This window comes from Pongo pygmaeus, chromosome 18, assembly GCF_028885625.2.
Source record: "Pongo pygmaeus isolate AG05252 chromosome 18, NHGRI_mPonPyg2-v2.0_pri, whole genome shotgun sequence".
Taxonomy (NCBI): domain Eukaryota; kingdom Metazoa; phylum Chordata; class Mammalia; order Primates; family Hominidae; genus Pongo; species Pongo pygmaeus.
In genome coordinates, this window is record NC_072391.2 from 54,603,248 (window position 1) to 54,631,008 (window position 27,761).

The 27,761-nt window shown below is 53.3% G+C and overlaps 2 protein-coding genes across 13 annotated transcripts; one reads left to right on the forward strand and one right to left on the reverse strand.

Moving 5' to 3' along the window:
- Positions 1-826: 826 nt before the first annotated feature.
- Positions 827-10,249, forward strand: POLR2C (RNA polymerase II subunit C). Its single transcript, XM_054455022.2, has 9 exons — positions 827-1,073; positions 1,289-1,338; positions 4,185-4,253; positions 4,407-4,459; positions 7,409-7,537; positions 7,954-8,005; positions 8,205-8,373; positions 8,524-8,598; positions 9,222-10,249. Exons 1-9 carry the CDS (start codon positions 988-990, stop codon positions 9,364-9,366), a joined length of 828 nt encoding a protein of 275 aa, XP_054310997.1. The 5' UTR covers positions 827-987; the 3' UTR covers positions 9,367-10,249.
- Positions 10,203-25,467, reverse strand: DOK4 (docking protein 4). 12 transcript variants are annotated; one of them, XM_054455021.2, is made up of 9 exons: positions 25,241-25,467; positions 17,651-17,894; positions 14,062-14,169; positions 13,735-13,849; positions 13,339-13,458; positions 13,029-13,218; positions 12,142-12,280; positions 11,855-11,978; positions 10,203-11,737 (listed from the first exon to the last, which is right to left on the reverse strand). In XM_054455021.2, the coding sequence occupies exons 2-9, from the start codon at positions 17,714-17,716 to the stop codon at positions 11,619-11,621; spliced, it is 981 nt and encodes a 326-aa protein (XP_054310996.1). In that variant the 5' UTR covers positions 17,717-17,894; positions 25,241-25,467; the 3' UTR covers positions 10,203-11,618. The 12 variants fall into 12 exon arrangements, with proteins under 12 accessions (XP_054310996.1, XP_054310994.1, XP_054310993.1 ...); XM_054455019.2 differs by having other exon boundaries at positions 17,651-17,897; XM_054455018.2 differs by lacking the exon at positions 25,241-25,467 and adding an exon at positions 24,519-24,737 and having other exon boundaries at positions 17,651-17,897.
- Between the last annotated feature and the right edge of the window lie 2,294 nt (positions 25,468-27,761).

A 27,761-nucleotide genomic window follows, 5' to 3' on the forward strand; every position in this document is an offset into this window, starting at 1 on the left:
TGCAGTAGCTGTTCCAGTTTTCATTGCATTCTCCTTTTTCCTTCATAGCATTCATCTCACACTCAGCAGACAACCATAATTCTTAATTTACCAAGATGACACAGGTTATGGAGCAGGGTTCCGTCAGTGCCCACCCTCTGTTTCAGGAAGACGTGTCACTCTTTGCAAAGGCAAACTCCTCTTTATCTGATTACTCTTCTCCCAACTCTTAAATGTAGCTCCTGCCAAGTTCTATTTTAGAGCTTTTCTCTGTTGGAGCAGCAGCCACTTTTTTTGAGGCCCATTTAAACCTCTCTCCAGTCTGTTTAGGGGACTTAAGTAGTTCTTTGTTGAGCATGCACCCCACATGGTGCCCACTGCCAGACACTGGGGATGCAGAGACAAAGAGCTCCCACTCACCCACCACAGCTACACAGACTGTAGAGGAAGCATTAGGTTAAAGAACATTGTATCTTTTCCTGAAGTTTTCAGAAGTGCACGGTCTTGAGACTTGAGACTGCAAGGGAAAGGGTATTTACTTATAATTCAGGTATACTTTGCTAAAATATACATTCATATTAAAATATACTTTTGTTTTTCTATAGATGTACAAGTTCTTTTTAAGGGCTTCATAGTATTCCATGTGTGTATACTTCACCAGGTCTCTTATCAATGTACAGTACAAACAGTACTACCACGAACGTCCCTGCACTCGTATCTTTGTTTACAACTGCAAGTGTTTCTGCAGTATGAATTCTTAGAAGTGTTACTGTTGAGTCAAGGACGTATGCGTGTTTTGCCAAACTACCCTCCGAGATAGCTGAATCTGGTACATTTTAAAGCAGGAAGCGGTAGAAGACGCTCGGCGGTTCTGGCCTCCGAGCAGCAGGTGGCGCTGTGCGTCGTCTGCGGAAGCCGCGGAGGCCTCGCTGACTGACTTCCGGTGTTGGCGGTGGCGCCGCGCAGTCATCGCGGAGCTGACGCGGAGGCTGGTGGGCGCTGGGAGCGATGCCGTACGCCAACCAGCCTACCGTGCGGATCACGGAGCTCACTGACGAGAATGTCAAGTTCATCATCGAGAACACCGACCTGGCGTAAGGCTGCCGAGGAAAGAGGCTGGCGGCTCTGGGGCGCCGGGAGGCCCAAGCCGGGGCCCCGGGGGCAGGGGGCGGGGGTGTAGTGGGGTGGGGTGGGGGCGATGTCCTTCCAGAGCTGCCCCCCTGCACCAGGGCTTTAGCTTTGGGAGCCTGCGGCGCGGGCCCAGCCTGTCGAGGCTGCAGCGCACGCCCCTTGGCTTTTCATCTTTCAGGGTGGCCAATTCGATTCGGAGGGTCTTCATCGCTGAGGTGCCCATAATAGGTAAGCGATTCCCTTTCCTCGTTCCCGGGCCCACGGGTTCCTGCCCCGCTCTCCACCCACACTCCTTGGGGCTCCTTCCAGTCCTTGGTTCGGGCTGAGGGTGGTAGTGCTGAGAAAAGTGCATTGCTGGAGACTTGACCATACCCTGTGCCCTTGGCTCAGTGGCCGACTCCCTGGCGCCCACGGGCCACTTAGGTCCATCCTTGTCCTGTGTATGCATTGCTGAGAAGCATGGGTTTAGCAGTATGCAGACTTGGGTTCAAATACTGTTTTCACTACTATTGTTACAAAAGTTTTTTAAATGTTTTCAACTTTTGTTTTGGAGTCGGGGTACATTGGTGCAGGTTTGTTGCCTGGGTATAGTGCGTGATGCTGAGGTTTGGGGTATAAATGATCCTTTCACCCAGGTAGTGAGCATAGTACCCAATAGGTAGTTTTTCACCCCTAGCCCCACTGCCTCCCTCCCAGCTCTAGTAGTCACCAGTGTGTTTATTGTCATCTTTATGCCCATGCGTACCCAGTTTTAGCTCCCATGCGGTGTTTGGTTTTCTGTTCCTGTGTTAATTCTCTTAGGATAAGGGCTTCCAGGCCGGGCTCAGGCCTGTAATCCCAGCACTTTGGGAGGCCAAGACTGAGGAACACCTGAGGCCAGGAGTTTGAGACCAGCCTGGCCAACATGGGGAAATCCCGCCTCTACTAAAAATACAAAAATTAGCCGGGTGTGGTGGCTCCCACCTGTAATGCCAGCTACTGGGGAGCCTGAGGCAGAATTGATTGAACCCAGAAGGTGGAGGTTGCAGTGAGCCGAGATCATGCCTCTGCACTCTAGCCTGGGCAATAGAGTGAGACTCCTTCTCAAACAAAAGAAAATAAAAAAGAGGATAGTGGCTTCCAGCCACATCCATGTTGCTGCAGAGGACATGATTTCGTTCATTCTTATGGCTGCATCACTTACTATTTTTGTGGAACTTGGGCAAGTTATTAAACTTCTGTGTGCTGCAGTTTCCTCTTCTGTAACATTCGGCCACTAATGATCCTTATCAGGGTAATGTTAAGGATTAAGTGAGGTAATCCATATAAGTGCTTTGTGTTTAGTGAGTGCTCAGTGCTGGTAGATGGCTTTTTTATTAATCTATTCCTTCAACAGCATTTATGGAACATGTAAGTGGCAGGCATGGTGGTAAGCTCTGGGAATGCAAAGCTGTAGAGAACAGGGTTTTTGCCCTCATGGAGTCCACAGTGAGGTTGCAGGGGAGAGACGAATCCACAGACAACACTAAAGCAAGGTAGACTTTGGTCAGTAGTTCAGGAGAAGCATAGCTATGGTGCAGTTGGCTGTTAGAGGAGGGAAGATCAATTTCTGTTCTGGTTCCAGCCACTCTGCTCCAGGTGCTTAATGCATTGATTATACTTGTATGAAATACTTCAAGCATTTCTGAGAGTCAGCTCAGAGAGTTTGGGTTAGGCAAAATAAATATAAGTCATAGCTGTGTTATCAAATATTTAGACTTTTAAGGAGATAAGCAGGCCAAATGATCAGGCGAGAGAACATGGTAATTTATCCACTACCACCACCCCACCACCCCCCCACAGTCACTTCAGTTCAGTTTGGAGTGCTGGACCTCCCCCTGCCTAAGCACTTCATGCCTCTGGACCTCAGTTTCATCAGGAGTCAGGTGAGGGAGTTGTACTTAGTGATGCAGCCCTGCCATTCTGAGTCTAAATGCCTCTTTCCCGACACATTCAGTTCTACAAATAATATTGAGCACCCATGCTAGGAATACAAAGACATCCCAGGACCTGCGTGAAGGAATTTCTGAAGCTTGAGGTATAGTCATAACATACACAAATATGACACAAGGCACACTATGACAAGTGTCTTCAAGGAAGTCTGAACAGAGTTTTGTGAGAGAAGAGTTGAAAGGGAGGGAGTGTCACACCTGTAGCATAGAGGGCAGGCAAGGCTTAGTTTTCAGGAGGCACAGAGGATCTTAACCTGTACAGCAAGGAGGGGAAGGGTGTGCTGGAGGGAAGGGCCGGGGGATTAAAGAGGCAGAAAAGCTTGGGTCAGGGTTCTCTCAGTTGGCTTGGGCTGGGGAAGCAATGGGAAGCATAGCAGGACAGAGCAGGTGGAGGTCCTCTTCCGACCGCTGTTCCTAGTGTCTGTGTCCCTCATTCGGCAGTTAGGCTCCAGTGCCATTTGATTCCTGGATTTAGTTGGTTCCATGCAAATGTTTATGAATGAATAAATGTGTGTTTAAGTCAAGCATGTGTGACCGATAATACAGTCTTTACCCTCCTGCCAGCTCATTGCTGCTAGGGATTGGGTTCTATATTTAGTATACTTTGCGCATTAAAAGAATTCAGTAAACATTTGTTGGCTGAGTGTTTAAAAAGTGCTAAGTTGGGCAGTCCAGTCATTATATCCTAAAATGAGGTATGGCCCATAAGTCTGTGTTACTTCTGTGAGGTTTTCCCTGACTTTGAAGTGCTCAAATAGTTCATGTTCTTGGATTTAGTGGTGGCACAGGTAGCAGATTTAAGTGCTTTTCATGGAAATACTCAGCTCAAATAAACATGTTTCCACTCCTATGATATTCTATAAGTCAGTGTTTTCTGTGAAGCAGGGAGCCCCCTGCATTAAATTCACCTGGGCAGGGAGGTGAGGTGTGGTGTGTGTGGGTCTTATTAAAATGCAAGTTCCTGCGCCCCACTCTAATGCTGTGGAATCAGCCCAGCGATCTGCAGTTTAGTGTCAGGTGATTCCTAAATCTTGAGAACCACTGCATTAAGTCTGTAGGTAAATTTGATGGCTAAACTCCACGTCTGCTTCTTTCATTTTTTAGCCATTGACTGGGTTCAGATTGATGCCAATTCCTCAGTCCTTCATGATGAATTCATCGCTCACAGGCTTGGTGAGTACTCCTTTTATTAGAAGGTTAAAGGGAGGGTATTGTGCCTAGTGTCAGGAGGGAGCCTCCTTCCAGCCTCACCCCCAGAAGGCTTCTGGGTTCTCATTTTGGCTTGGCTGTTTGGTTTTCTTTAAAGTGCTTTTCTGTTTTTTACAGGATTAATTCCCCTCATTAGTGATGACATTGTGGACAAGCTGCAGTACTCTCGGGTATGTTGTGTGATTGGGTGGAATGTGAAGTTTGGTGGGGAGGCTTTGGTTCTCAAAGGGATTTTTCCTGACATTTGGCATCCAGCTTGAATAGTATTGTAGTTCTGGAACAACAATGTGGAGATGTTGTCTAGAGCCTGGACAGGCCTTGGTCCTTGGTTCTGATGGGGCTTCAGATTGATTAGCACGCAGAACATCAGGGAGTGTTGTTAGGCAGCTCCACCACAATGCCCATTTATACTTAGAGTGGAGGTTCTTCTTTCCAAAGCATCTCTTCCCAGTAGCAGGGGTCTTAGGATGCTACAAGAGTCAACAGAAGGTTGGGGTAGGCAAGGAGCAGAGGGAATGGGAGCTGTCTCACAAGAGCAGCTGCTGGGGGACTAGTCCTGGTGTCTGCAGATTCATGCCGTCCCCTCCTTCGCAGGTGATGCTGCTTAAACATGGCCACACTCTTAGTGTCTCACCCCCTTCCTCCTGGTCATGTTTGCTCCCTGATGGCATGCTAACAGGCCTTCAGAGTTTGGAGAGAGTGGGATAGGAGTAGGTTACCTTCATCCTTTCACTAGGCTGCATTACACAGCAGCTTAAGGCTACTCCCTCTTGATGGCTTTGGGTGATCCAGAATCAGTCCATTTTCTAATATTCTCAAGGGCCATGTCATTTTTGTGATGGCTAATTTGATATATCTTTTAAATATGTGTGTATTTTTAAAAAAGAAATATTCAGCTGGGTGCGGTGGCTCACGCCTGTAATACCAGCACTGTGGGAGGCCGAGGCGGGTTTATCACGAGGTCAGGAGATCGAGACCATCCTGGCTAACACGGTGAAACCCTGTCTCTACTAAAAATTCAAAATATTAACCGAGCGTGGTCCCGTTCCCAAGTAGTCCCAGCTACTTGGGAGGCTGAGGCAGGAGAATGGCATGAACCCGGGAGGTGGAGCTTGCAGTGAGCTGAGATTGCGCCACTGCACTCCAGTCTGGGCGACAAAGCGAGACTCCGTCTCAAAAAAAAAAAAAAAAAAAGAAAAGAAAAAAAAGAAATATTCAAGCACAGAAAAGCATGGAGCTAGTGTAATAAATACTCATGCTTCCACCTAATACTACATTGTCACATTTTAACATTTTGCCCTGTTTGTTTCAGATCTCCAGATTTTTGTTTTTTAATAAATGAAACATAGATATTGGTGGGGACAGTTGTACAACCAATTAAGAGCAATTTGGCAATATCTTACATAAAGATACGCATGAGCAGTTCCTTTCATTAAAATTTTTTCTAGTATTTATTGCACAAAGATGGCATGGTCTCTCTCTCTCTGGCTTTTTCTGAAAATCTGTAGAAAAGTTGAAAAACTAAAATAATACCCTTTTACTTTTCACCTATAGTTACCAATTAATATTTTACATTTGCTTTATTTTTCATATGCATGTTGTTATTTTTGCTGAACTGTGTGAAAGCTGCAGACATCCTAACACTTCCAAGTACTTCAGCATGCATTTCGTAATAAGAATAGTTTCCTACATAACCACACTTTTATTGTGCCTAAGAAAGTTAGCATTAATCTGAAATATCAATATTCAGATTTTCCTAGTTTTTCCCCAAATATCCTTTATTGTTTTTCTGTTTGTTTGTGGGTCAGTCTTGATCCAGTGAAGATTCATTTGGTCCTCATAGCACTTTAGTCTCTTTTCATCTCAAACACTCCTCTCCTTTCAGTACATTTTTTTTAGGTTAAATACCTTTTCATATTTTTATCTTCCATTACATTTTGATTCTCCCATTTCATATTTCTTTATTTTTCTATTTTTTCAGACAGGTCTCGCTCTGTCACCCAGGCTAGAGTGCAGTGGCATGATCTTGGCTCACTGCGACCTCAGCCTCTGGGCTCAAATGATTCTCCTGTTTCAGCCTCCCAAGTGGCTGGGACTACAGGTGCTGTGCACCACCACACCCAAAAAATACAGTTTTCTTGTACTTTTTGTAGAGACAGGGTCTTGCCATATTGCCCAGGCTGGTCTCGAACTCTTGGGCTCAAGCGATCCTCCCACCTCAGCCTCCCGAAGTGCTGGGATTACAGGCATGAGCCACTGTGCCCAGCCCCATTTCATATTTCTAAAAGTGATTCTGTCTCAAGGGTCTGGGTTGCCTTCCTACCTCACCTGTGTGTGACTGCAGACGACCCAGTGGGACCTCTAGCTGCTGCTGCTTCCTCATCATGCAAACATCAAAAGAGTGTTGGGTTTTCCTCACTGGTGTGAGGGAGAGAACAGCTTGCTTGATTGCATCCTAGTAACTGTTTTCTTGCCTGAAGTGAAACTGCAATTAATAGTCCCTAACATGGGAATGAGTCAGTTGTTTTAAGAATGGCAAAATGTTAATAATTATGGAAGGTGGTTGATGGTTATGGGATGGCAGTTTCTTACATGCTTCTCTATTTGTGTATATGTATGAAATTTTCCATAATAGAAAGGATTCTTTAGAAAAGGTGAGTAGTCTAGAACTTGAAAGGCACTTTCTCCTGTTCCTTGGTGGTTTTATTTTAAATGATGGTTACATTCCCAAGCTGGTCCTCTTAGTTCTTGGGAAGCTGAACTATAGAGTGTGAAAGCATCCTCCTCTGCCTCATAGCCTTGGTTCTCTGAGGAAGAGTAGTTCAAGGGCCAGAGGGAGATGTTAGCAGTGTGTCCCCAGAGGTGGCCTGGCAGCTGGTGGGAGTGGGAAGGAAATGTGGGTGCCAGTGTATGTATAAGTTGTCTCTAAACTTGGGCAGTCCATGAGAATGGTATACCAGATTGTCACAGTCCACAAGAACCTGGATACTGATGAACCCCTTTTTACAAGTGAAGAAACTTAAGGAACTGGGCATTAGATGCAGGAAGCCAAGACAAGGAGCCAAGGCAGGAGTTGCCATCTCCCTGTTAACTCATTCCTGCTTCCATTCCTGTCTTAGGACTGCACATGTGAGGAGTTCTGCCCCGAGTGCTCGGTGGAGTTCACCCTCGACGTGCGGTGCAATGAAGACCAGACGCGACATGTCACATCTCGAGACCTCATCTCCAACAGCCCCCGGGTCATTCCGGTCAGTGCGGGAGAGCATCCTCTTTTCCCTGGGATCTTTTCTCTTCTCTTGCTGGCTCCAAGTGGGCCAGACTGGGGTTGATCCTTAGAAAATGTTGGCTTTCCCTGTTACCCTCTGCCTTAATCTGATCCCTAGAAGTGCTAATTCTGGATTCTTCTTGGGCATCGTTAGCATCATTGGTGCTGTGCACCCTCTGTCACCCAGGGACTCTTTTAAAGGCCATGGAATTGTTTTGCCTGAGGCTATCACCACACCCTGAAGTGGGGGTTGGAGTCCTGGGGGCATCTGTGCCACCACCTCGTCAGGTGTTCGTTCCCTGGTTGACAGATTGCAGTCTAGAGGTGCTGGGATATGGATGCCAGAGGAGGTGACTGGGGAGGTGAGCAGCTAATGAATGCCTGGTGGACTCCCTACAGGTGACGTCCCGGAACCGAGATAATGACCCCAATGACTACGTGGAGCAGGATGGTAAGTCTTCCTGACCTGTCACCGTGTGGGCCAGCGGGAAGGAGGGACCAGACACAGCCTCTCGTGCTGCCTGGTCTCCTCGAAGATTGGCTTTAGACCATTTTTCCAGATGTGTGTGGTCTTGCATTGGCACTCCAAGTCAGAATTTGGAGAACCATGTCTCTCCTGGCCCTTGACTGACTTGTGCCTCTCCCTGCAGACATCCTCATCGTCAAGTTGAGAAAGGGCCAGGAGCTGAGACTTCGAGCCTATGCCAAAAAGGGCTTTGGCAAGGAGCATGCCAAGTGGAACCCTACTGCAGGGGTGGCTTTTGAATACGATCCAGACAATGCCCTGAGGCACACAGTGTACCCCAAGCCCGAGGAATGGTATGTTCCCCTTAGGAGTGATGGCAGGCATTTGGGGTGGGTGTGGCATAGAAATGGGTGTTGTTGACTGAGATGTGGCAGGCTCTCTAGGAACTTGGGTGCCCCAAAAGGAGCAGTGGCAACCTTGTGCTGACCTGTGTTTGACCTCAGGCCAAAGAGCGAGTACTCGGAGCTGGATGAGGATGAGTCGCAGGCTCCCTATGACCCCAACGGCAAGCCAGAAAGGTAAGAGCCTGGTCGGACATGGGAAGGTGAAGTGTGTAGGAAGGGATGGTTTTGGTTCAGGCCGTGAGTTAGGCAGTCCCTCTCCCCCACCTTGCAGTTCTCATAAGCTGAGGAGGGGCTGCTGACTGCTAAACTAGACCTGTGGTATATGCACATCCCAGGGGCAGGTCGTCAGCCCCCTTTTGGTCACTATGACAAAGAGGACCCTCCAGTTATCCAGGTGGTTCCTATTCTGATTTTCAGCCCCCAAAGAAGAGATTCTTCAGGTCAACACTAGAGGCAGAGATTTGGACCCAAGTTCCACAGGGTGACTGTGAAAGGTCTGTCACTGGTCACTGCTCACTTGGTTTTCCACTCTCTCCTCAGGGGGCATGCATACATACAGAACTTTAGGATTTTCACAGGTACTTTATGAGGTAGTTGTAGCCTCCTTGAGATTGTGCAAAGTGTGTTGAAACTACCCTGTGTAAGAGGTTTTAGATGAAAGGAAGTTAGCCCTGGCCCAAGGTCAAGTTCCATGTGGGAACAGAGCCAAGACCCAGAAGGAGGAAGGGTTGTCCATGGCCAGAGCTCGGGTCGGCCAGCCTGCTTCGCAGTGCGCTCACTGGACTCTTGCCTCCTAGGTTTTATTACAACGTGGAGTCCTGTGGCTCTCTGCGTCCTGAAACCATTGTCCTGTCAGCCCTCTCTGGATTGAAGAAGAAACTGAGTGATTTACAAACTCAATTAAGCCACGAGATCCAGAGTGATGTGCTAACCATAAATTAACTGCAGCTTCCCTGCTTCAGCAAAAACGGAGATTCAGGCCAGCAGCTGGATATGAGGGTCTCTCTTCAGACTCTTCTAGTTTCTGAGAATCTAGTCTACTGTTGGTTGAGCTTCTTGGCAGGACATCAGTACCAGCTAGAAGCGGGTCATAGACAGATTACCAGGGATGCAGTGGTGTTTAGGCAGGATAGGTCTTTACTGGCCCTGACTGCTGTTAATAATTGGCAGCAGTGCTCCCCAGATCCCAGAAGGTCCCTGCTGGACTGTTTCCAGCGCACCTGTAGGGAACCAACTAGACTTCTCTCCTGGTTAGTCCAGCTCTTTACTCTAAACGCTTTCTGTCCAAAATGAGTCATTTTCAGTTGTACCTTAGATGTCTGGTGTTAGGATCAAGTGCCATAGCCTTTATTCAAGGGGCCTATAAACCCTTCCAGTCCTTGCCCCAGGGCTGGCCTGCTAGCACTTCAAATTCCCAGGTGTCCCTAATTTGAGAAGTAAACTTTTGGAATAGCATTAGACCCTGGCTGTCCCCTCCCCACCAAATAAACATGATATTTCATTCTCTGTCCAGCAGTTATGAACCCCTTCACCTCCAATGGCCTGATCATTTAGTTTGGTGGTGGTGGGGGTGGGGGTGGAAGCAGCCGCAGGAGCAAGGGCCCCTCCCACATACACAGGAGGAGTATTTCATTTCTCCTTAATGAAGGCTCTGGCCCTAACCCCTCAGCACTGTCTCCAGATAGGAACATGCACAAAGCAGTTAATTAGGCAGCCTGGAGAAAACCAGAGATCCAGTACAGAAAGGAAAGGATATTTATTGATTAACAGAAGTTGTCTTTTTAAAAGTGTTTATTTTTGGCAATAAAGAGCACAACATAATCTCCTTCATGCGTCATCGTGCCACTTAGCTGAGCCAGCCAGCTCTGCCTCCCTCCCCAAAGACCTTTGGACCCCAGTTCCCCTCTACAGGCTAGCTCATCCCTCTGGGTGGTCATTCCCCCCGGGTCACGTTGAGAGCGAGGCTGACTGCCCCACCTCCCTAGCTCAAGGGCTCCTTTGGGAGGGGCCGCGTGCTTTATCATCCTCCTGCCACAACTCAAATAGTGGTTATTTACAAGAAGGTCTGTTCCCACAAATCAGGACCCTAAAGTATTAAAAAACAAAACCCCAAAAACAACAAAAAACCCCACACAACCAAAGGTTTGACGTGAATAGAAAGATAGCCCTTCTGCATGGTAGTCAGCAAATACCAGCACTAGAAAATCAATTGCTGTAATTGCGTTACAGCAGGGAGCCTCAGCACCATGTGGGGAGGAGGAAATGGGAAGGTCTTGGCTTCAGAGTGCTTTTGGCTGGCCAGAGGGTGGCCAAACAGGGCCAGGGGGCTCCCTCTGCTTGGGCCTTGTCCACCCCTGGTCAGTGAGAGGCAGGCAGCAGGGGTGCTCCCCACGGCAGTCCTGCTGCGGCCTTCCCTCCTGGCCTGGCCCTGGGGCAGGAACAAGCTCCAGCCTTCCTCCACATGGCTGAGGTAATCAGCACCCATACCCCGAGGGCATCTTCCCAGCCTACAAAGCAGGAAGGAGCCTGTGCAGAAGTTACATTTTAAAACCAGATTTTCACCTGAGGCGTCAACCAGATGTCACCTCTGCTTAAAACTCCAACTGCAAGGCTGGCAAGCAGCACAGTGGAAGCGCAGATCCTTCCTGTGTCACTCCAGGCCCAGAGGAACTGAGAAGCCACCTGCTGTTCCGGCCCTTGGGCTGTTTGGGAAAAGCCAGCAGTCAGAGTGCCAGCCTCAAGCTCTGATTATCCCCCTCCTCTGGCCCTGGTAGTTCCAGCAAGTCCTGGCAGCAGGAGGGCTGTGCCATGGAGGATGGACACGACTGCCCTCATACTCAAAAACAGCCTTGACCGTGGCCTGGTCATGGGATTAAAAAATGTGTGTGTATTGGTGGGGAAGGATGGGATGAGGGTGAGGGGATCTCATTGATACAGAGTATGTCATAAGCCATATATATTAAAATCATTAACAGTATATAGTCCCACGGTAGCTCCAACCCCTCACACATGCTCAGGTGGTGTGGCCAGCCCTTTGCCTCAGTCCAGCCTCATCCTTGGGGGCAAGGAGGGGGCAGCTTGCTCCCTTTCTCCAGGCTTTTGGCCGACAGCCCCCTGAGGCTGTCCACAGTACACTGCAGCCAGCCCCGCAGCAGGCAGCCCCCAGCAGTCATCGGTGCTCGCCAGCACTGTGGTCACTGGGATGGGGTCTTGGCCTCGCTGCTGTCCCCCTGGCTGGGCTTTGGCTTTAGCAGGATGAATCTGTTGAGGAGGTCTGTTTCCGAGCTGGCCTGGGCTGCCCCGTACCCCTCACCTGTGGGCACAGAAGCAGGGTCAGAACTCAGAGCTAGGTCAAAAGACCCCTGCCCAATAGGCCTCATCCTCCACAGAGCCTCCTGGCAGGTGGGTGTGGGGCATGGAAGCGACTCACCAGCATAGCTGGAGGCTTCGGCGATGTTCTGGGAACCCGTGATGTGGTGCCAGTAGGCACTGCGCGGTAGCATGGTCGTGGGTGTGCAGGGATACGAGTAATGTTCTGTGCCTTTGTTCAGCAGCTGTGGGGCAAAGGAAGGGGTCACTCCATTAGTGGCTTACAGTATCCCTGAGCAGTCACCCCAAGACCCTACCTGCCTCCACTGTGTACCCCAGGCACTTGGCCCTGCCTGCCCACCTGCCACCCCCTGCCCCCATACCCTGGACTGATGCCCACTGCCTCACCCTCACGTTCTTCTCCATTTCCAGCAGGACCCGCTTGTGCTGCTCTGCGATGGCCAGGGTGGCACTGTGGACGCGCTGGTAAATCTGCTCCCCCTCTTGTGTCTGGAAGGTATAGAGTCCTTCTCCAGCATCACACATCCTGGGCACACAGAGGGCAAGATGGTGGGGACCCACCACAGACATGCATGTGATTAGTTAGGCTCTCCTGCAACTGCAAGCTGTGGCTGCATTCCAGGCCGGGAGGACAGGCAGGGCTGTGGTCTGGGGGTCCGACCACACGGTGCAAATGTGCTGAGCATATTCTATACCAGCTGGTGCTTGAAATGCATTATAAGAATTAACCCATTCAGTTTTCTCTACCACCTCCCTCTGGTCTTTGTACCATTAATGGTTTCCTCATCGTAATGCATTTTCCCAAACCATTTTATAGATGAGGAAACTCAGGCATACAGAAGCTAAGTAACTCAACTAAGGTTCTGCAGAGGATTATATGGAATTTCAGTCTAGGCAGACTGACTCCAGAGTTCAAGCGAGGGGATACCCAGTCTTCACTATAATTCTAGGAGGTTAGGTACTTTATTATCCCCAAAACCCAGACTCAGATCCACAGTCACAGAAGTAGTAAGTGCCTGAACCCGCATTTGACTTAAGCCAAAGTCGTATATGACTTTTGGTAAATAGCTTCACTTGACCTGCATGCTGTGGGCAAGTTACTCCTCTGAGCCTCCATCTCATTTCTTCGTCTGTAAAATGGCAACATTACATTCCCCCTTGGGATTGCTAAGCCAATAAGTAAACCAAACTCCTAGCACAGTGCCCAACACAGAGTGAGTGGCAGCCACCATCACACCATGGTGGGACAGGGCTGGGAGGCGAGAGGGTCCTACCGGCCAGCCTCGAAGGTAAAGCGTGTGGCATCCCGGCCATAGCGGCGTAGTGAGCAGAGGGGCCACGAGACGAGCTTCACACGGGGGTTGTGGATGTCCCAGAGGTAGATGTTCTCGTGGGTGATCTGCAGCTTGCACTCGCCATACACGTCCAGGTTGGGGCAGGGCAGCAGGAAGACATTGAAACGATCTGGAGTGGGGGAGGGTGGACAGGTGGGCCCAGAGTTGCCCCAGATGGGGACTTCCTCCCTCCCTTCCTCTCCTCTTCCTCCTCCCCCTCCCCACCCCCAGGGCCAGGGCCCGGCCTCACCTGTCTGTTCACACTGCACCCCTGGGGCCAGGAGGTCAGGTTCTCCCAGACTGATGTCGTTGAGGCGGGACCCCAGACACTCCACAGATAGTGTCTTGTACCACTCCTCTGCCTCCAGCTCTGAAGAAAATGCTACTTCATCATGCGGCTCCAGAGCCCGGTAGCCCACCCCATCTGCCCAGCCTGACTTATGCCACCATGCACAGCAGGGAGGGTAAGGACAGTGGGTTCTGCCTGCCTGTCCTGCTTCAACCCTGAGGGCCTGCTCCCTGAAAGCACCCCCAACCCCACACACACCACACCACCATCTCCACCCAGGGTTAGCCCTGCTCTGCCCGCTCCTAGCTGGATCTCTGACCACAACCACCCCAGGGGAGGCAGATGGAGGCGCCTCACCTGAGTCGCAGGTGAAGGTACGTGCCGAGTCGTCAGTGAATATGATGGCCACCGCCTGCCGCTTGGTCTCCTTGGGGAGCCGCGTGACACACTTGACGTTGCTGATCTCGGTCACCTGGGACAGCATCCACAAGGGACTTAGCTGGGCCAGTGCATCTCTCTCTCTCTCTCTCTCTCCCCACCCTCCCTCTCTCTCTCTCCCTCTCTCCCCCCTTCTCCCCTCTTTCCCTCTCTCCCCCTTTCTCCCCTCTCTCCCTCTCTCTCCCTCTCTCTCTCCATCCCCCACAGCCCTGCCACTTGGGGGAGCTAGGGCCCAGGCCTCCTAACCTTGGGGCAGCCCCGGAGGCACACTGACTTCTCATCTGGATACTTCTCCAGCCGCTGGGGCCCCTTGCTGGAGGATTTCCGGAACACCAGCCAGCACCTCCGGTAGATCTGTGGAGCGAGATGACAGGGCTCAGGCCTCCCTGGACCACTCCCACCCCACCAGCACGGCCCTGCAGCCACCCCTGCCTGCCACAGGGGGCGGTGCCACACAGCCTTCCCTGGAGCCCCAGCCTGGGGACACCGGGGGTGGGAGTCACCAGCAGTGTCACCTCCCTGGGAGAGAAGCCTCCTCCCCAAATTGAAAAGTCATTGACTTCTTGGCTGGCTCCAAAACGCTGTTCCACAAAAGGTGCTCTCCTGACCTACCATGTACTGTGTGCACCGCTGAGTTTAGTATGAGTAGCCAACGTTCCTGAGTGCTTCCTGCTCACACCTGTTATTAGCACTGTGCACAGTCTCAGGGCCACTCGTGAGATCAGTTCTGTTATCATCCCCATTTTATAGATGGGGAAAGGGAGGCATCAAAACACTAAGGAATGGTGATGCTGGTATTTGCAGCAGGCTGTCTAGATCCAGGGCAGACCCTCACAGCCCACTGCAGATCTGGCCAGGGCTCGGGCAGTGCCAGCCACAACAGAGGGGTCTCCTGGGGATAGGGATTAGACCCTTGCCCCCTGCCCACCTGTACATCCCCGTGCCCCTAGTTCTCTGAGTCAGGTGAGGGTCTTTACGTAGGTAACCCCCACTCTTGTCTCCTGGGGCTTTCACTCACCCTCTCTTTTCATTCTCTTACCAGCCCTGAAGTGTAAGGGGCCCTGTTCCAGCTGGGAACCAAAAGCTGTTTGAGGTAAAGGGGCGGAGCTAGGAATCTGAGGCTCCTCCCACCGCATGGTGCCTTCCCTCCTGGTCCTGGCCACTGCTGAGGCCCCTGTACCTTAAACCACCTACATTCTCTGTAGCTTCAGGGACTCCCCCAAGGGAGTGGGGAGGGGAGGGGAGAGACCACTCTGGGATTGAAGGGACAGACCGGCCTATCATTCATGGGGGGTGGAGAGGGGGTTGGCCCCAGCCACCAGCCAGAGCTGCCCTTGCATGACCCCTCCCTCCTGCCTAGGCTTTTTTCTGCCCAAAGTCTGTGGCTGGGGTTTACCTACTCCTTCCAGCGGGCACTCCAAAAGCCGGACAGAGCCTGTTCCCCAGGCATCTCTGGTGTACCTCTTACTGGAAACAGTAGGGAGACTGAGTGGTGGCTGAGAGCACAGCAGAGGAGGCCAGGGGACCTCTGGGCCCCACCCCCTCCTCAGCCCTACTGTGCCATGCATACACTAGGTCCTTGGCAGGCAGGGTCCCAGAGTGCAGTGGCCCTAGGCAGCTCCCATTTCAAGATACCACTCAGAGCCAGGCCATTTCTGGCTCCTATCTGGGACCCTAGGAGGCATATCTGCTCCTGCACCCCTGACCCTGGCTTGGCCCCTGTTCTACCCACCTAAACCACAGCAGCCCTCAGCTCTCAGCTGCAGCGCTCCTTTAAGACAGACACTGAATTTTATCCACCGAATCCTCACTCATATCCTGGTAGCCTCATTAACAGCCATGCTAAACAAGTGAATGACCACATGAAGGAACCGTGAATAAACAGATGGATGAATGGATGGATGCTGCCGACCCAGATACACCCTGCCAGGGTGGGCTCCATGCAGCCCGCAGCATCAGGGGCAGAAGGCCTGGGGGCCTGAGCATGTCGGTTGCCTGGTTACAGGATACACATTCACAGCCCCAGGGAGCCACGCGCTCAAGAGCCCTCCTTCCCACTTGGCACAGGGCTTTGATCAGTGCTTGAGAAACACTCTGCCACAGCTCTGCCACGGGAGAAAGGCCCTGGCAGGTAGGAGAGCCGGCTCCTGATCTCTTTCAGCCCCTCCCCCACTCACCTCTGTGGGCTGAGATGAGAATGGCTGCTGGGGAGGGACCGCAGCCTCTCACACCAGGGAAAGTGAGGCTCCTGGCTTGAGGGAAGAGAATTCCCTGCATGGATTGGGCCTGGCTACACCCCACCTCCCCATCCGGACTGTGCCCACCTGTCAGCCGCTCAGTCTCCCTCTGGAACAGGTTTGATACTGAGCCCAAGTGGCTGCCCTCGTGGCTGGTGCCTTCCTGGCACGCTCTGCCCTGGGCAAGGCCTCAGCCCAGCTGGCCCCTGGGGACCTGCTAAGTCTGGGGCCATAGGAATGAGGGGTGACGTTAGAAGCGAAGCCTCTGCTTCCTTGGCCTCCCTACCTCAGCCTCAGCTTCTCTCTTTGTTCTGTGTTCCAAGTCAGTGGGCTGATCCCCCTTTCAGAGGAAGAGCAAAGTAGCCGATGGCTGCCAGGGCCCAGTCTCAACTAGGTTGAGCCCCAGGGCAGGGAGGCACAGGAGGGGAAGTGGGGCCAGAACCACCTTCTCCAAGGCCAGCCCTGCTCTGTCTGGTACCCAGGTAGGGAAGCCGGGTGGCAGATCCCTCTCCCATTCCGCATGCCCCGCACCCCACTCAGGCTGAGCCAGGGATCCTTGAGCAGCCTGAGCCGACCCGCCCCCTTCAAGGCAATGGGAGAGAGAAAGGAGAGAGGGACAGGAGTCCTGGGTCAAACACAAGACTTGGGTGACCTCAGTCAGCAGGGCTGTCCTTCCTACAGGGGAAGGGGCAACTGCCAGACCTGTCTTTGGCAGGGGGGCCTGCCAGAGGAATAGAGGCAGCTCTCAGACAGCCTTGCCGAGATCATGAAGTTGATCCCCTCTGCTCCTGTCTTCGGGGGGTCTTCACCAGTTGGGGGTCTACAGGGGGTAGGACAGGATGCATGCCCAGTAAGACCTCTTCTCTGTAGCCCCTCCAAGCCCCCAGTTCAGGGCCAAGCACCAAGCAAGCACAGAGTCACCCGCCAACAACTTGGAGGGAAGCAGCCTGTCCCAGAGCACTGGACCATTCTGCCCAAAGTTCTCATTTGGAAACCACATAAATATCAGCTTCAGTGCCTCACACCACCCCATCTCCCCCAGCCAACCACTCCCCTTTCCAAACACTTCTTTAACATTAAACTCGACAACCAAAAATTTACTAAATATCTGCTCACGGAAAGCAGTCAGAAGCAAGGGGAGAGGATGACCTAAAAGAAAAGAGGCCAGGAGAGGTGAGGGGAGGCCGGGGGTGGGGGGCAAATGGAAGGGAGAGGAAGCCAGGGGAAGTGAGACACTGCTTCTCAGCTCAGACACAGCCCGGCCTTGCCAGCCGCTCCTGCTGCTGCTGTGGTGACAACTTCAACAATAGCAGGGGAGCCGCCTGCCCATTGGTGGCCACCATTGCTGCCACCACCACCACCGCTGGCCCAGCTGTTGGGATGCCAGCCAGCTCTCTGGGGCGGGGGCTGCAGCAGGCAGAACCCAGCCCAGGCACATGCCAGGCAGCACGCTGGCGAGGAGCCCGAGACCACAGATGCACGATGCCCGGCAGCCGGAGGGCAGCCGCGTGCCCCACACGCCATGCCTCCAAGCCTGGGACCGAGTCCTCGGGCCCCCATCCCTTGGCAGGGCCCCTCCGCAGCTCAGGGTCACTCACCCCGAGCTTCCTGCTCTTCATCTTCACGTAGCCTTGCTTGACGATGTCACTGAAATTGGTCGCCATGGTTTTCCCACCTTTTAGGGGCGCGGGGCCTGGCAGAGGCGAGGGGAAGGATGCCCAGGTGCCTGGGTCTCCGGCTCCTCCAATCACCTGTTCCAGACACTCTGTCGGGGCTGCCGCGAGGGGCTGCTCCTCACCTCACCCGCCTCAGCATTGTTCTAGCAGCTCCTTCGCCCCGCGCCTGCTGGAAATAAAAATGACAGGGAGATTAGAGACAGTGACATCTTTCTCTTCCTCTCGCTGTCTCGCTCTCTTTTTTCCTTCCTCTTCCCACACTCCTCCTCCCTCCCTCCTCCCTCCCTCCTTCCTCCCGCCCTTCTTCCTTCCCTTCCCTCCCCACCCCAGGACGACAGAACCATTCAGGAAAACCGAGGTGGAGGCAGCAGTGAGGAAAATGGTCCAGCCCAGTCCCCTCCCTCACGGCTGGGGCTGGCAGTTAACCCCTTCCTGGGAGGACTGGCTCCGGCTCCTACTGTGGAGGTGGGGACCCAGGAAGGGAAGTGGCAGGGAGCTGCTGTCCCTCAGCATTTTGGGATCGTGGCCCCATCAACTGTGATAACTCTGGTGCAAATTTAGGGCAACTTGCCAAGAGCAAAAGCCCCTTCCTGGGTACAAGAGCTCCCAGGGGTAGCAGGGAAGCGCTTCCCAGAGATGGAGGAGGAGGGTCCCAGGAGATGACCCCTGGGTGTCTGAGTGAACCCTATGCTCTGCAATGTTAAAGACAATTTGCCTGTTCAGCTCAGCAGCCCCCACAAACCCCTCTGCCCTCCTGCCCCACCTGGTCCTCTACCTGTTTCTCTCCAGCCCCAGGCTAAGAATCACTACCTTGAGCTCATGCAGGGCCTGTTCCCAGAGCTCACGCAGGGCCTGTTCCGCACGCAGCTCTGGGTGCTGCTTCCTGGGTGGGAGGGCAGAGTCCAGTGGGGCGGGCCCCCAGATAAGCCTGAGGAATGTGCTGGGCCTGCTGGAGGAAGCCACTGTGGGAGCAGACGCCTTGCCCTGGCCCTGGGGTTGGGAATGCTGGCCAGTCTGTGAGGGTGGGGCCCGGGCCCCAACAGGCCACTGGGTCTGGCCAAGCCAAGCAGGGCCTCCGTATCCTGAGCATGGGCAGGAGTTAATTATAGGAGAACCAGCTAGGGCCTGGGGCAACAAGACATGCAGGAGACCATGTGGGACACCAAGGGGAGGTAAATATGGAGCAGGAAATGGGGGTACCAGCAGAGCCACCCCAAATCAGGCAGATCTACAGACAATAAAGACTCAGACTCAGAGGGAGACCCAGTGATGACCCAGTCTAACCCCTTCATTTTATAGGTGGAGAAAGAAAAGTTGCCCAGAGAGGGTAAGCTACAGGACTAAGGTCACACAGCAGGCCTGGGGCACAGCCAGGGATGAAGGAGAAGGTCCAGGGTGGTGATGGAGACCAGTCTGTGGGGGGAACATCCTGCTGCCATCTCTGGCTGCCTGCCACCACCTAAGCCTTCCCTGCCATCCAGCCTCGGGGGCAGGGTTATGCCAGCAATGTGGCCCCTGTGTCTTCAGGATCACCGGGTGGGAACGGAGCAGCATTTCTGGGGTCAGCTGGGTATCTGTGCTGCCAGAATGGGGCCCTGGGACAGGCATGCTGCTGGTTGTGCCAGCAGCTTGGCATTAATTAATGTCCTGGAGGCCTGTCTGTTGAGTGCCTAACAAGGAACAGATGGGACTACCCCAGTGGGCACACGCAAACAAGGGAGGGGCAGAGAGGGTAATGCGCCCCTATCCCACTTGCACCCTGATAGCCCCTCAATTCCACTCCTGCCCATTCACTGCCTCTATTCCAGCTCCCTGGGGTCCAAGACCCTCCCACAGTTAGGCGGTCTACTTTCCTCCTATAAGGTCTGGTCTGGGGTCCCCTCACTGGCAATTGATCCCCAACAGCTCTGCCACACCTGGGCTCTGGCAGCCAGAGATGGGTCAATTTTCTCAGCTCTGTCTTCACCGCCTGCCTCTGGGGCTGCCTTCTCCCGAGAGCAAGGACCAGCTCAGGAGTTCCCCTCCAAGATGATTAGCAGGCTGACCAATGGCTGTGGGTCCACAGTGTGGAAGCCCCCAGTCAGAACACGCCTACAGGAAGCCACTGGACCCCCAAGTTCATCCAACATAGCCCAGACATAGCACAGCCCGGAGTGTGAATCCAGCTGGCTGTGTGGTCCTGGGCAAGCTGCTTAAGACCCTGCGCCTCAATTTCCCCATTGGAAAAAAATGAGAATAAATCTACCTACTTTAAATGAGGAAATGAATCCATGAGGCACCTGCTTGCCCACTTGGGACACAGAGCTTCTACCCTTTTTCTTTTTCTTTTCTTTTTTTTTTTTTTTTTTGAGACGGAGTCTCCCTGTGTCGCCCAGGCTGGAGTGCAGTGCAGTGGTGTGATCTCGGCTCACTGCAACCTCCGCCTCCTGGGTTCACGCCATTCTCTTGCCTCAGCTTCCTGAGTAGCTGGGACTACAGGCTCCCACCACCACGCCCGGCTAATTTTCTGTATTGTTAGTAGAGACGGGGTTTCACGGTGTTAGCCAGGATGGTCTCGATCTCCTGACCTCATGATCCGCCCGCCTCGGCCTCCCAAAGTGCTGGGATTACAGGCGTGAGCCACCGTGCCCGGCCTTATTTTTCTTCTTTTGAGACAGGGTCCTGCTCTGTCACCCAGGCTGGAGTGCAGGGGTGCCATCACGGCTTACTGCAGCCTCAACCACCCAGGCTCAAGTGATCCACCCACCTCAGCCTCCTGAATAGCTGGGACCGCAGGTACATACCACCATGCCCAGCTAATTTTTAAAAACTTGTTTGTAGAGATGGGGTTTTTGTTTGTTTTTTTGTTTGTGTGTGTGTGTGTGTGTTTTGTTTTTTTGAGATGGAGTCTCGCTCTGTTGCCCAGGCTGGAGTGCAGTGGCCAGATCTCGGCTCACTGCAAGCTCCGCCTCCCGGGTTCACACCATTCTCCTCCCTCAGTCTCCCGAGTAGCTGGGACTACAGGCGCCGGCCACCATACCCGGCTAATTGTTTTATATTTTTAGTAGAGATGGGATTTCACCGTGTTAGCCAGGATGGTCTCGATCTCCTGACCTTGTGATCCACCCGCTTCGGCCTCCCAAAGTGCTGGGATTACAGGCGTGAGCCACTGCGCCCGGCCCCTAGAGATGGGTTTTCACCATGTTGCCCAGGCTGGTCTTGAACTCCTGGGGTCAAGTGATCCACAAGACTTGGCCTCCCTAAGTGCTGAGATTACAGGTGTGAGCAACTGCGCCTGGCCAGAGCTTCTGCCTTGAAAACTCCAAGGGCTGTGTGTGTGTATATATATATATAGTTTTCTTCAAGAGTTGCTGCCCAGACAGGGTGGTGAAACCACCAGAAGCCAGCCTGCTCCTTCCCAGTGTTGCCCCACCAGGGACTGTGGCCCCAAGCTCTCAGGAGTGCTCCTGCTGCGTCTGTCCTTAGGCCCCACCCTGTCCCATACCCCAGGTCCCCAGCGGGAAGAGTGACCTTCACAGGGAAGGCTGGGTGCCAAAGTCCTGCCAGCTCACTCCGGCCCTGAGTCACAGGGACCCCTGGCCACACTTAGTCCCTAATGATGTTTGCAAGAGCAAGACCTAACCTAGGACCCAAAATGGTGTGGCAAAGAGGGGTTGGGAAGGGGAGGAGGGAAAGGTCAGGGCCAATAGGTGGATCCACAAATTTGACAGGCAGTGGGGTCAAGTGGTGAGGGGCCCCAGAACCAACCCACCATCCTCCAGAAGGAATGCACTGTGTTAAGCAAGCAAGGCGGCCCCCAAGCTGAGCCTGTGAAGGTCCAATAGGACAGCAAGAAGTGGAAGGCAGGCCGGGCACAGTGGCTCACACCTGTAATCCCAACACTTTGGGAGGCCAAAGCCCTGGCAATACAGAGAGACCCCGTCTCTACAAAAAATGAAAAAATAAGCTGGGCATGTGGCATGTGCCTGTAGTCACAGCTACTGGGGAGGCTGAGGTGGGAGGATCACTTGAGCTCAGGAATTCCAGGTAGCAGTGAGCTATGATCAAGCCATTGCACTCCAGCCTGGGTGATACAGTGAGACTCTGTTTCTAAAAAATTTCAAAAAAATCAATTAAAAAAATATAAAAAGTGGAGGGCAGCTGAGGCTAGGCAGGCCAGGAATTGGGTTGAAGTAGCCCCTGCCCTGTTTGTCCCTCAGGCCCTTGTCCCCATCACTCCTGAGCCACCACCTGCCTCACAGGCCTGCAGCAGGAAGAATGCTTGCTACTTTGAGAGGACCTGAGGTCTTGGGTCCTTCCCCAACACTGTGAGCTCCAAGCTCCCACCTAAGCAGGGTGTCCAGCAGCCCCTCTCAGGGTTCCAGTGAGGGAGGAGGGGAGCAAGGGTCCCCCGCATCCCGCCTCCCAGCCTGGTACCAACACTGCTGCTTACCCAGGGACAGTACCTGCCTGGTGCCAGTCCACCACAGGCTTCCGTGAAGGGAGAGCCAGCTCCAAAATGCTCCTCTCCCCAGGAAGGGCAGGTGTCCTGGGGTGGCGGGGAGCAGGGAGACTCCCAGGCCCCTCACTGCCCACCTGTCCCACGGGGCAGCCATGCTGAGCACTGGCACCTGGATTCTGCCTGGAGGCTTTGGCTCCAGAACAAACGCTACTCGCTGAGGCTGGCAACCAATGACTGAGCGGGCGGCTGCCTGGCTGGGCCTCCCCACCCCTGACAGATCGGATCTTATCAGGGCTGCAGGAACAGCCCTACCTGGACACCATCTCAGTGTCCTCTGGCTGTCTCCACCTGACGACGAAGATCGGATCTGTGGGATTCTCTCCAGCACCAGGGCCATTTCCCATCACCTGCTGCTCTGCCCCCACCCCACCCACCCCTAGATTGTTATCAGAGGCCGGCTGGGAGTGCTCCCAACAGATCCCCATAGGGGCCACCAGCCGAAACATGGTGAGTCCCATCAAGGTGGATGGCAAAGACAGACCAAATACCCACCTAGGCAGACAGGGACGGCAGGAGGAGGGGACATGTGAATAGCCATGGTCCCCCAGACCCTTAAGCCGGGAGAGTAACGCTGTGGCCCTGTACCACTCTGGTTCTCCTGGGTCCCCTGCCCACCCCTCAACATGTCAAACCCCCTCCCTCGAGGGACCACTGCACTAGCTGTTTCCCACCTACAACATTGTTCCCTCACATGCTCAGGGTTCATTCCACTGCTTCATCCACCTCTTCCAGGAGGCCTTCCCTGACTACTCTCACCAAAGGACCCCCGCTAGTCAGCCTCTCTCACAACATCAGGTGCGGCTGTCTTCATCGCACACCACCATGGGATTTTCTTGTTCTTACATCTGTCCATTTGTTTCTGGCCACAGAAAGACATCTGGAATGTCAGCTCCCTGGTGGCTTGGCCTCGTCTGTCTAGTTAACAGCTCTATCCCAGCTCCCAGAATGGTGCCCGGTGGGGAGGAGATGCTCAATATTTGGGGGCTGAACGCGTAATTCTCTCCAGGACTTGTCCTCCTCCCCATCCTTTCTTCCACCACCACCAGCCTCCATCTGGCTGGACCTGGCTCAGCTTCCAGAGGTGCGTGAGCCACAGTGGGCTCCCAGCTCCTGGGTCTCAGCGCTGACTGGCATGGCCAGCAGGCTGTTGTTACTGGAGAACCAGCTGCGCCCAAGACCCACAGTTTGGTTCAGCACTGCCTCAGGGAAGAGCGTGCTGCTGACACGGAGGCCAGGCCTAGCTGGGCGGCCCCACCTTGGCCAGGGTTGTGGGGTGAGGTCATGCCCAGCCCTGCTGCCCTGCCTAGGAGGGAAGTGCTGGGAGTAACCAGTACCAGCACAGCAAGGCAAGCAACTGGGGAGAGGAGGCACAGCTCCTGGGATCAGAGTTGGGGGCGGGGGCAGGAAGAGCCTGTACCAGCGCCACATCCCTCTGAAAGGGTCCAGGAAAGAACCTGCCCTAAGCAAGCCCACCCCACACTGCCCAAGTGGAGTCTCCTAGAGATACTGCCAGGCCCCTCGCTGCCCTGGCCATCAGACCCCTCCAACCCACACCCTCCATCCAAGCGGAAGCGCCCCAGCAACTGACGTGTCCCCATGGCTTGGGGCAGGCAGGCTGCACAGAGCCCCTGCTCTGCCACATCACCCAGGTGCCCAGCCTCGGCTCATGCCCCTTTTCAGTAATAGAAAGCATGTAACTGGATCTAGGGCCTTGCGGGCCATGGGGGAGAAGGTGGACAGGACCTTGGGGGCCAACGGAGAAAGGTTCAAGGACAGGAGGCAGCCGGCCATGAGTTTGGGCTGTGGGGAGAAACCCCATAGGCAGGAGGGGGTCGGCAGTGGGGGCCAGCTGGGGTACAGAAAATCATCTCTTGGAATTTGGAGGAGTTGAGAGAACAGGAGGCCCCGGGGAGGAGCAGGAAGGCAGAGAGAAGGTTGGGAGCTGCCAGGGGCTGGGTTATGCCCCTTCCGGCTGGCAGGCCCGGGAGCCCAGGGCATGGGTTGCTCGGATGAGGTTTGTGTGGGTGCGGGTGAGGTCAGCTCGCGACCTGGGCTCCCCCGGAGAGGAAAGCTGCGGGTGGAGAGAGCGCAGGGAGTTTCAGGGCCCAGGCACTGGCTTTTGGGGGGCGGGTCTCTAAGCCCCCCACCCGAGAGTAGGAAGGTCCCATGGGACGGAGCGTCCTCAGGTTCGGGAAGTGACTGAGGGTCCTCAGGGGTGGGAGTCGCCGAGACTCTCGCAGGCTCTGGGCGGCCTATGTCCCCCTCCCTGCCTCACGCCCCCCAATTTACCTGGGCGCCGAGGCCCGGGCCAGGAGCGCCTGCTCAGCGGCGCCGCCGAGCAGGCTCATGCCCGCGTCACGGCGCGGCTGGCGGGGGCGGCAGGGCGGCGGCGGCGCCGGGCTCCAGGCGGGGACGACGAGGGAGGCGCGGCCGCTGGGCTCCGGATTGGGATCCGGCTGGGGCTGCGGCTGGGACTCCGCTCCGCTCCCTACTCCGCCTGGTCTCGCCGCTGCGCCCCGCCCCCTGCCCCGCCCTGGCGGCCGGCCCCCGCCGTATTCCTTCGATCCGCGGGACACGCGATTCTGCCCTGGCGCCCTGGCACCCCGGCACCCGCTTCAGGTCGCCCCCGGTACCCCCGGCTCATTCCCACCGCCCCTCCCTGGGCCCCAAAGCCCACATCGCCTCTCAGCCCCTGAAAGCTGAACTCCACATCAGCTCCCAGCACCCACATCTCAATTCCTTCACTTCTTCAGGAATCACATACACACCCATTGCTCCCCTAACCCCATCATGACTCTCTGGGCCCTCACAGCCCAGCTCTCCCAGCCCCACAGTGACCTCCTCTGCTACCCCTCCTCAAGTAGCCGCACCAGCACCTCTGTCTTCCCTGGTCTCCTCTCCACCCTCAAAACATCCAGTTCTCCCATTCTAGGTCCCCCTGAGACTTTGCCCTCAAGCCCAAACTTCATTCCCCTTCATTGCTCCCCCCACCTAGCCCCCAACCCCCTCACCTATGCCCTTCGGGCCTGTGCGGCGCTTGAGTCACTGATCTGTCGGAATCCCCAATCACAGGCCTCAGCTGTGCCAGGCAAGGACAAGATAAGTTGCCCAGTGCCTCCTCTGGGGAGGAGCTATCCCCCCTCTGGTTTTCACGTCTGTACCTTTTTACACCAGGGCTTCTCAAAGTGTAGTCCCTGGACCAGAAGATTCCCATCATCTTGAAACTTGTTAGAAATGCAAATTCCCTGCCCTGCCTCAGACCTATGAAATCAGAATTTCTGGGGGTTTCCAGCAGAAATGTGTGTTTTAACAGGCTAGGTGATTCTGATGCACACTAATGTGTGAGAACCACAGCTTTAGACTATATATACAAAACAAAACAATAGGCCACCTGAACAGCCAAAATCCTGAGAAATGAAAATACCTCCACAACCAGCTACTGTCCAGGTGTCTCAGAGGAATAGGCCTAAAGCAGTGAGGGACCAAGGATCCCAACACCCACCCATGGAATGCATGCCCCTGCCCCAGAGACACCTGGGCCTCAGCCTTGCCCAGGGAGCTTAAAAGGAGGCTGCCTCTGGATGTCTGAAAATTTCCCTGATGGTCATTGTGGTGTCTGTGATCAGCCTGAGCTAACCAGCCCCAGGCCCATGGCCAAGCTAGCTGGGCCTCGACCTCCTGACCTCCCTATGCGTCTTTCAAACTTGACCTCACCTGCTTTGCTTCAAACCACAGCCCATAAAGCTCCCAGCACTTGATTCATCATAGCAAACTGTTTTTCAATACCAGAAACCTCTAGGGGAGCTTTGGCCAACAACAACAACACAAATGAATTTTCACAATAAAAAGCCATCTTTTTTTGTCACTGAGGCTGGAGTGCAGTGGCGTGATCTCAGCTCACTGCAACCTCTGCCTCAGGGCTTAAGTGATCCTCCCTGCTCAGCCTCCTCAGTAGCTGGGTCTACAGGCGTGCACCACCACGCCTAGCTAATTTTTTGGATTTTTTTGTAGAGACAGGGTTTCACCATGCTGCCCAGGCTGGTGGCAAACTCCTGAGCTCAAGCAATCCACTTGCCTCGGCCTCCCAAGGTGCTGCGATTACAGGCATGAGCCACTGTACCCCATGTGATGATTTGCTTTTTTACTGTTGAATTTCGAGAGTTGTATATTCTACCTACTAGTCCTTTGTTGAATATGTGGTTTGCAAATATTTTCTCCCAGTCTGTAGCTTGTCTTTTCATCCACTTAACAGAGTCTTTCACAAAACCAAAGTTTTAAATTTCAATAAAGTCTGAATTATCCATTTTTCCTTTTATGGATCACACTTTTGTTGCCCAGTCTAAAAACTCTGAATTTTCTCCTATGTTTTATTCTGAAAGTTCCATAATTTTATTTTACATTAAAGTCTGTGATCCATTTTGAGTTGAATTTTATAGGAGGTGTGAGATTTGATAGAGGTTTTGATGTCTTTTTTTGGTTTAGATTTGATTTTTTTTTTGGCCTGTGGATGTCTGATTGTTCTAGCTCTATTTGCTGAAAAGACTCTCATTGAATTGCTTTCGCAACTTTGTAAAAAATCAGTTGGACATATTTCTGGATTCTCTGTTCCATTTCATTGATCTGCATGTCTATCTCTCTGCTAATAACAGTCTTGATTACTATACCTATATAGTAAGTCTTAAGGCCAGGAGCAGTGACTCATGCCTATAAACCCAGCACTTTGGGAGGCCGAGGTGGGTGGATTACTGGAGGTCAGGAGTTCAAGACCAGCCTGGCCAACATGGTGAAACCCCGTCTCTACTAAAAATACAAAATTAGCTGGGTGTAGTGGTGTGTGCCTGTAATCCCAGCTATTCGGGAGGCTGAGGCAGGAGAATCGCTTGAACCTGGGAGGCAGAGGTTGCAGTGAGCCAAGATCATGCCATTGCACTCCAGCCTGGGCAACAAGAGCAAAACTCTGTCTCAAAAAAAAAAAAGTATTAAAATCAGGCAGACCAGTGGTCCCCAACTTTTTGGCACCGCAGACAGTTTCATGGAAGACAATTTTTCCATGGATGTTGTGGGGGTGTTTTCAGGATGATTCAAGCACAATACCTTTATTGTGCACTTTATTTTTATTATGATTATATTGTAATATATAATGAAATAATTATACAACTCACCATAATGTAGAATCAGCAGGAGCCCTGAGCTTGTTTTCCTGCAACTAGACAGTCCCATCTGGGGGTGATGGGAGACAGTGACAGATCATCAGGCATTAGATTCTCATAAAGAGAACACAACCTAGATCCCTCACATGCACAGTTCACAATAGGGTTTTGTTCCTATGAGAATCTAATGCCGCTGCTGGTATGACAAGAGGCGGAGCTCAGGTGGTAATGTGAGCAACGGGGAGCGGCTGTAAATACAGATGAGGCTTCATTCATAGCTGCTCACCTCCTGGTGTGCAGCCAGGTTCCTAACAGACCACAACCAGTACCGGTCTGTGGCCCAGGGGTTGGGGACCTCTGAGGTAGATTGTTATTAATTCCT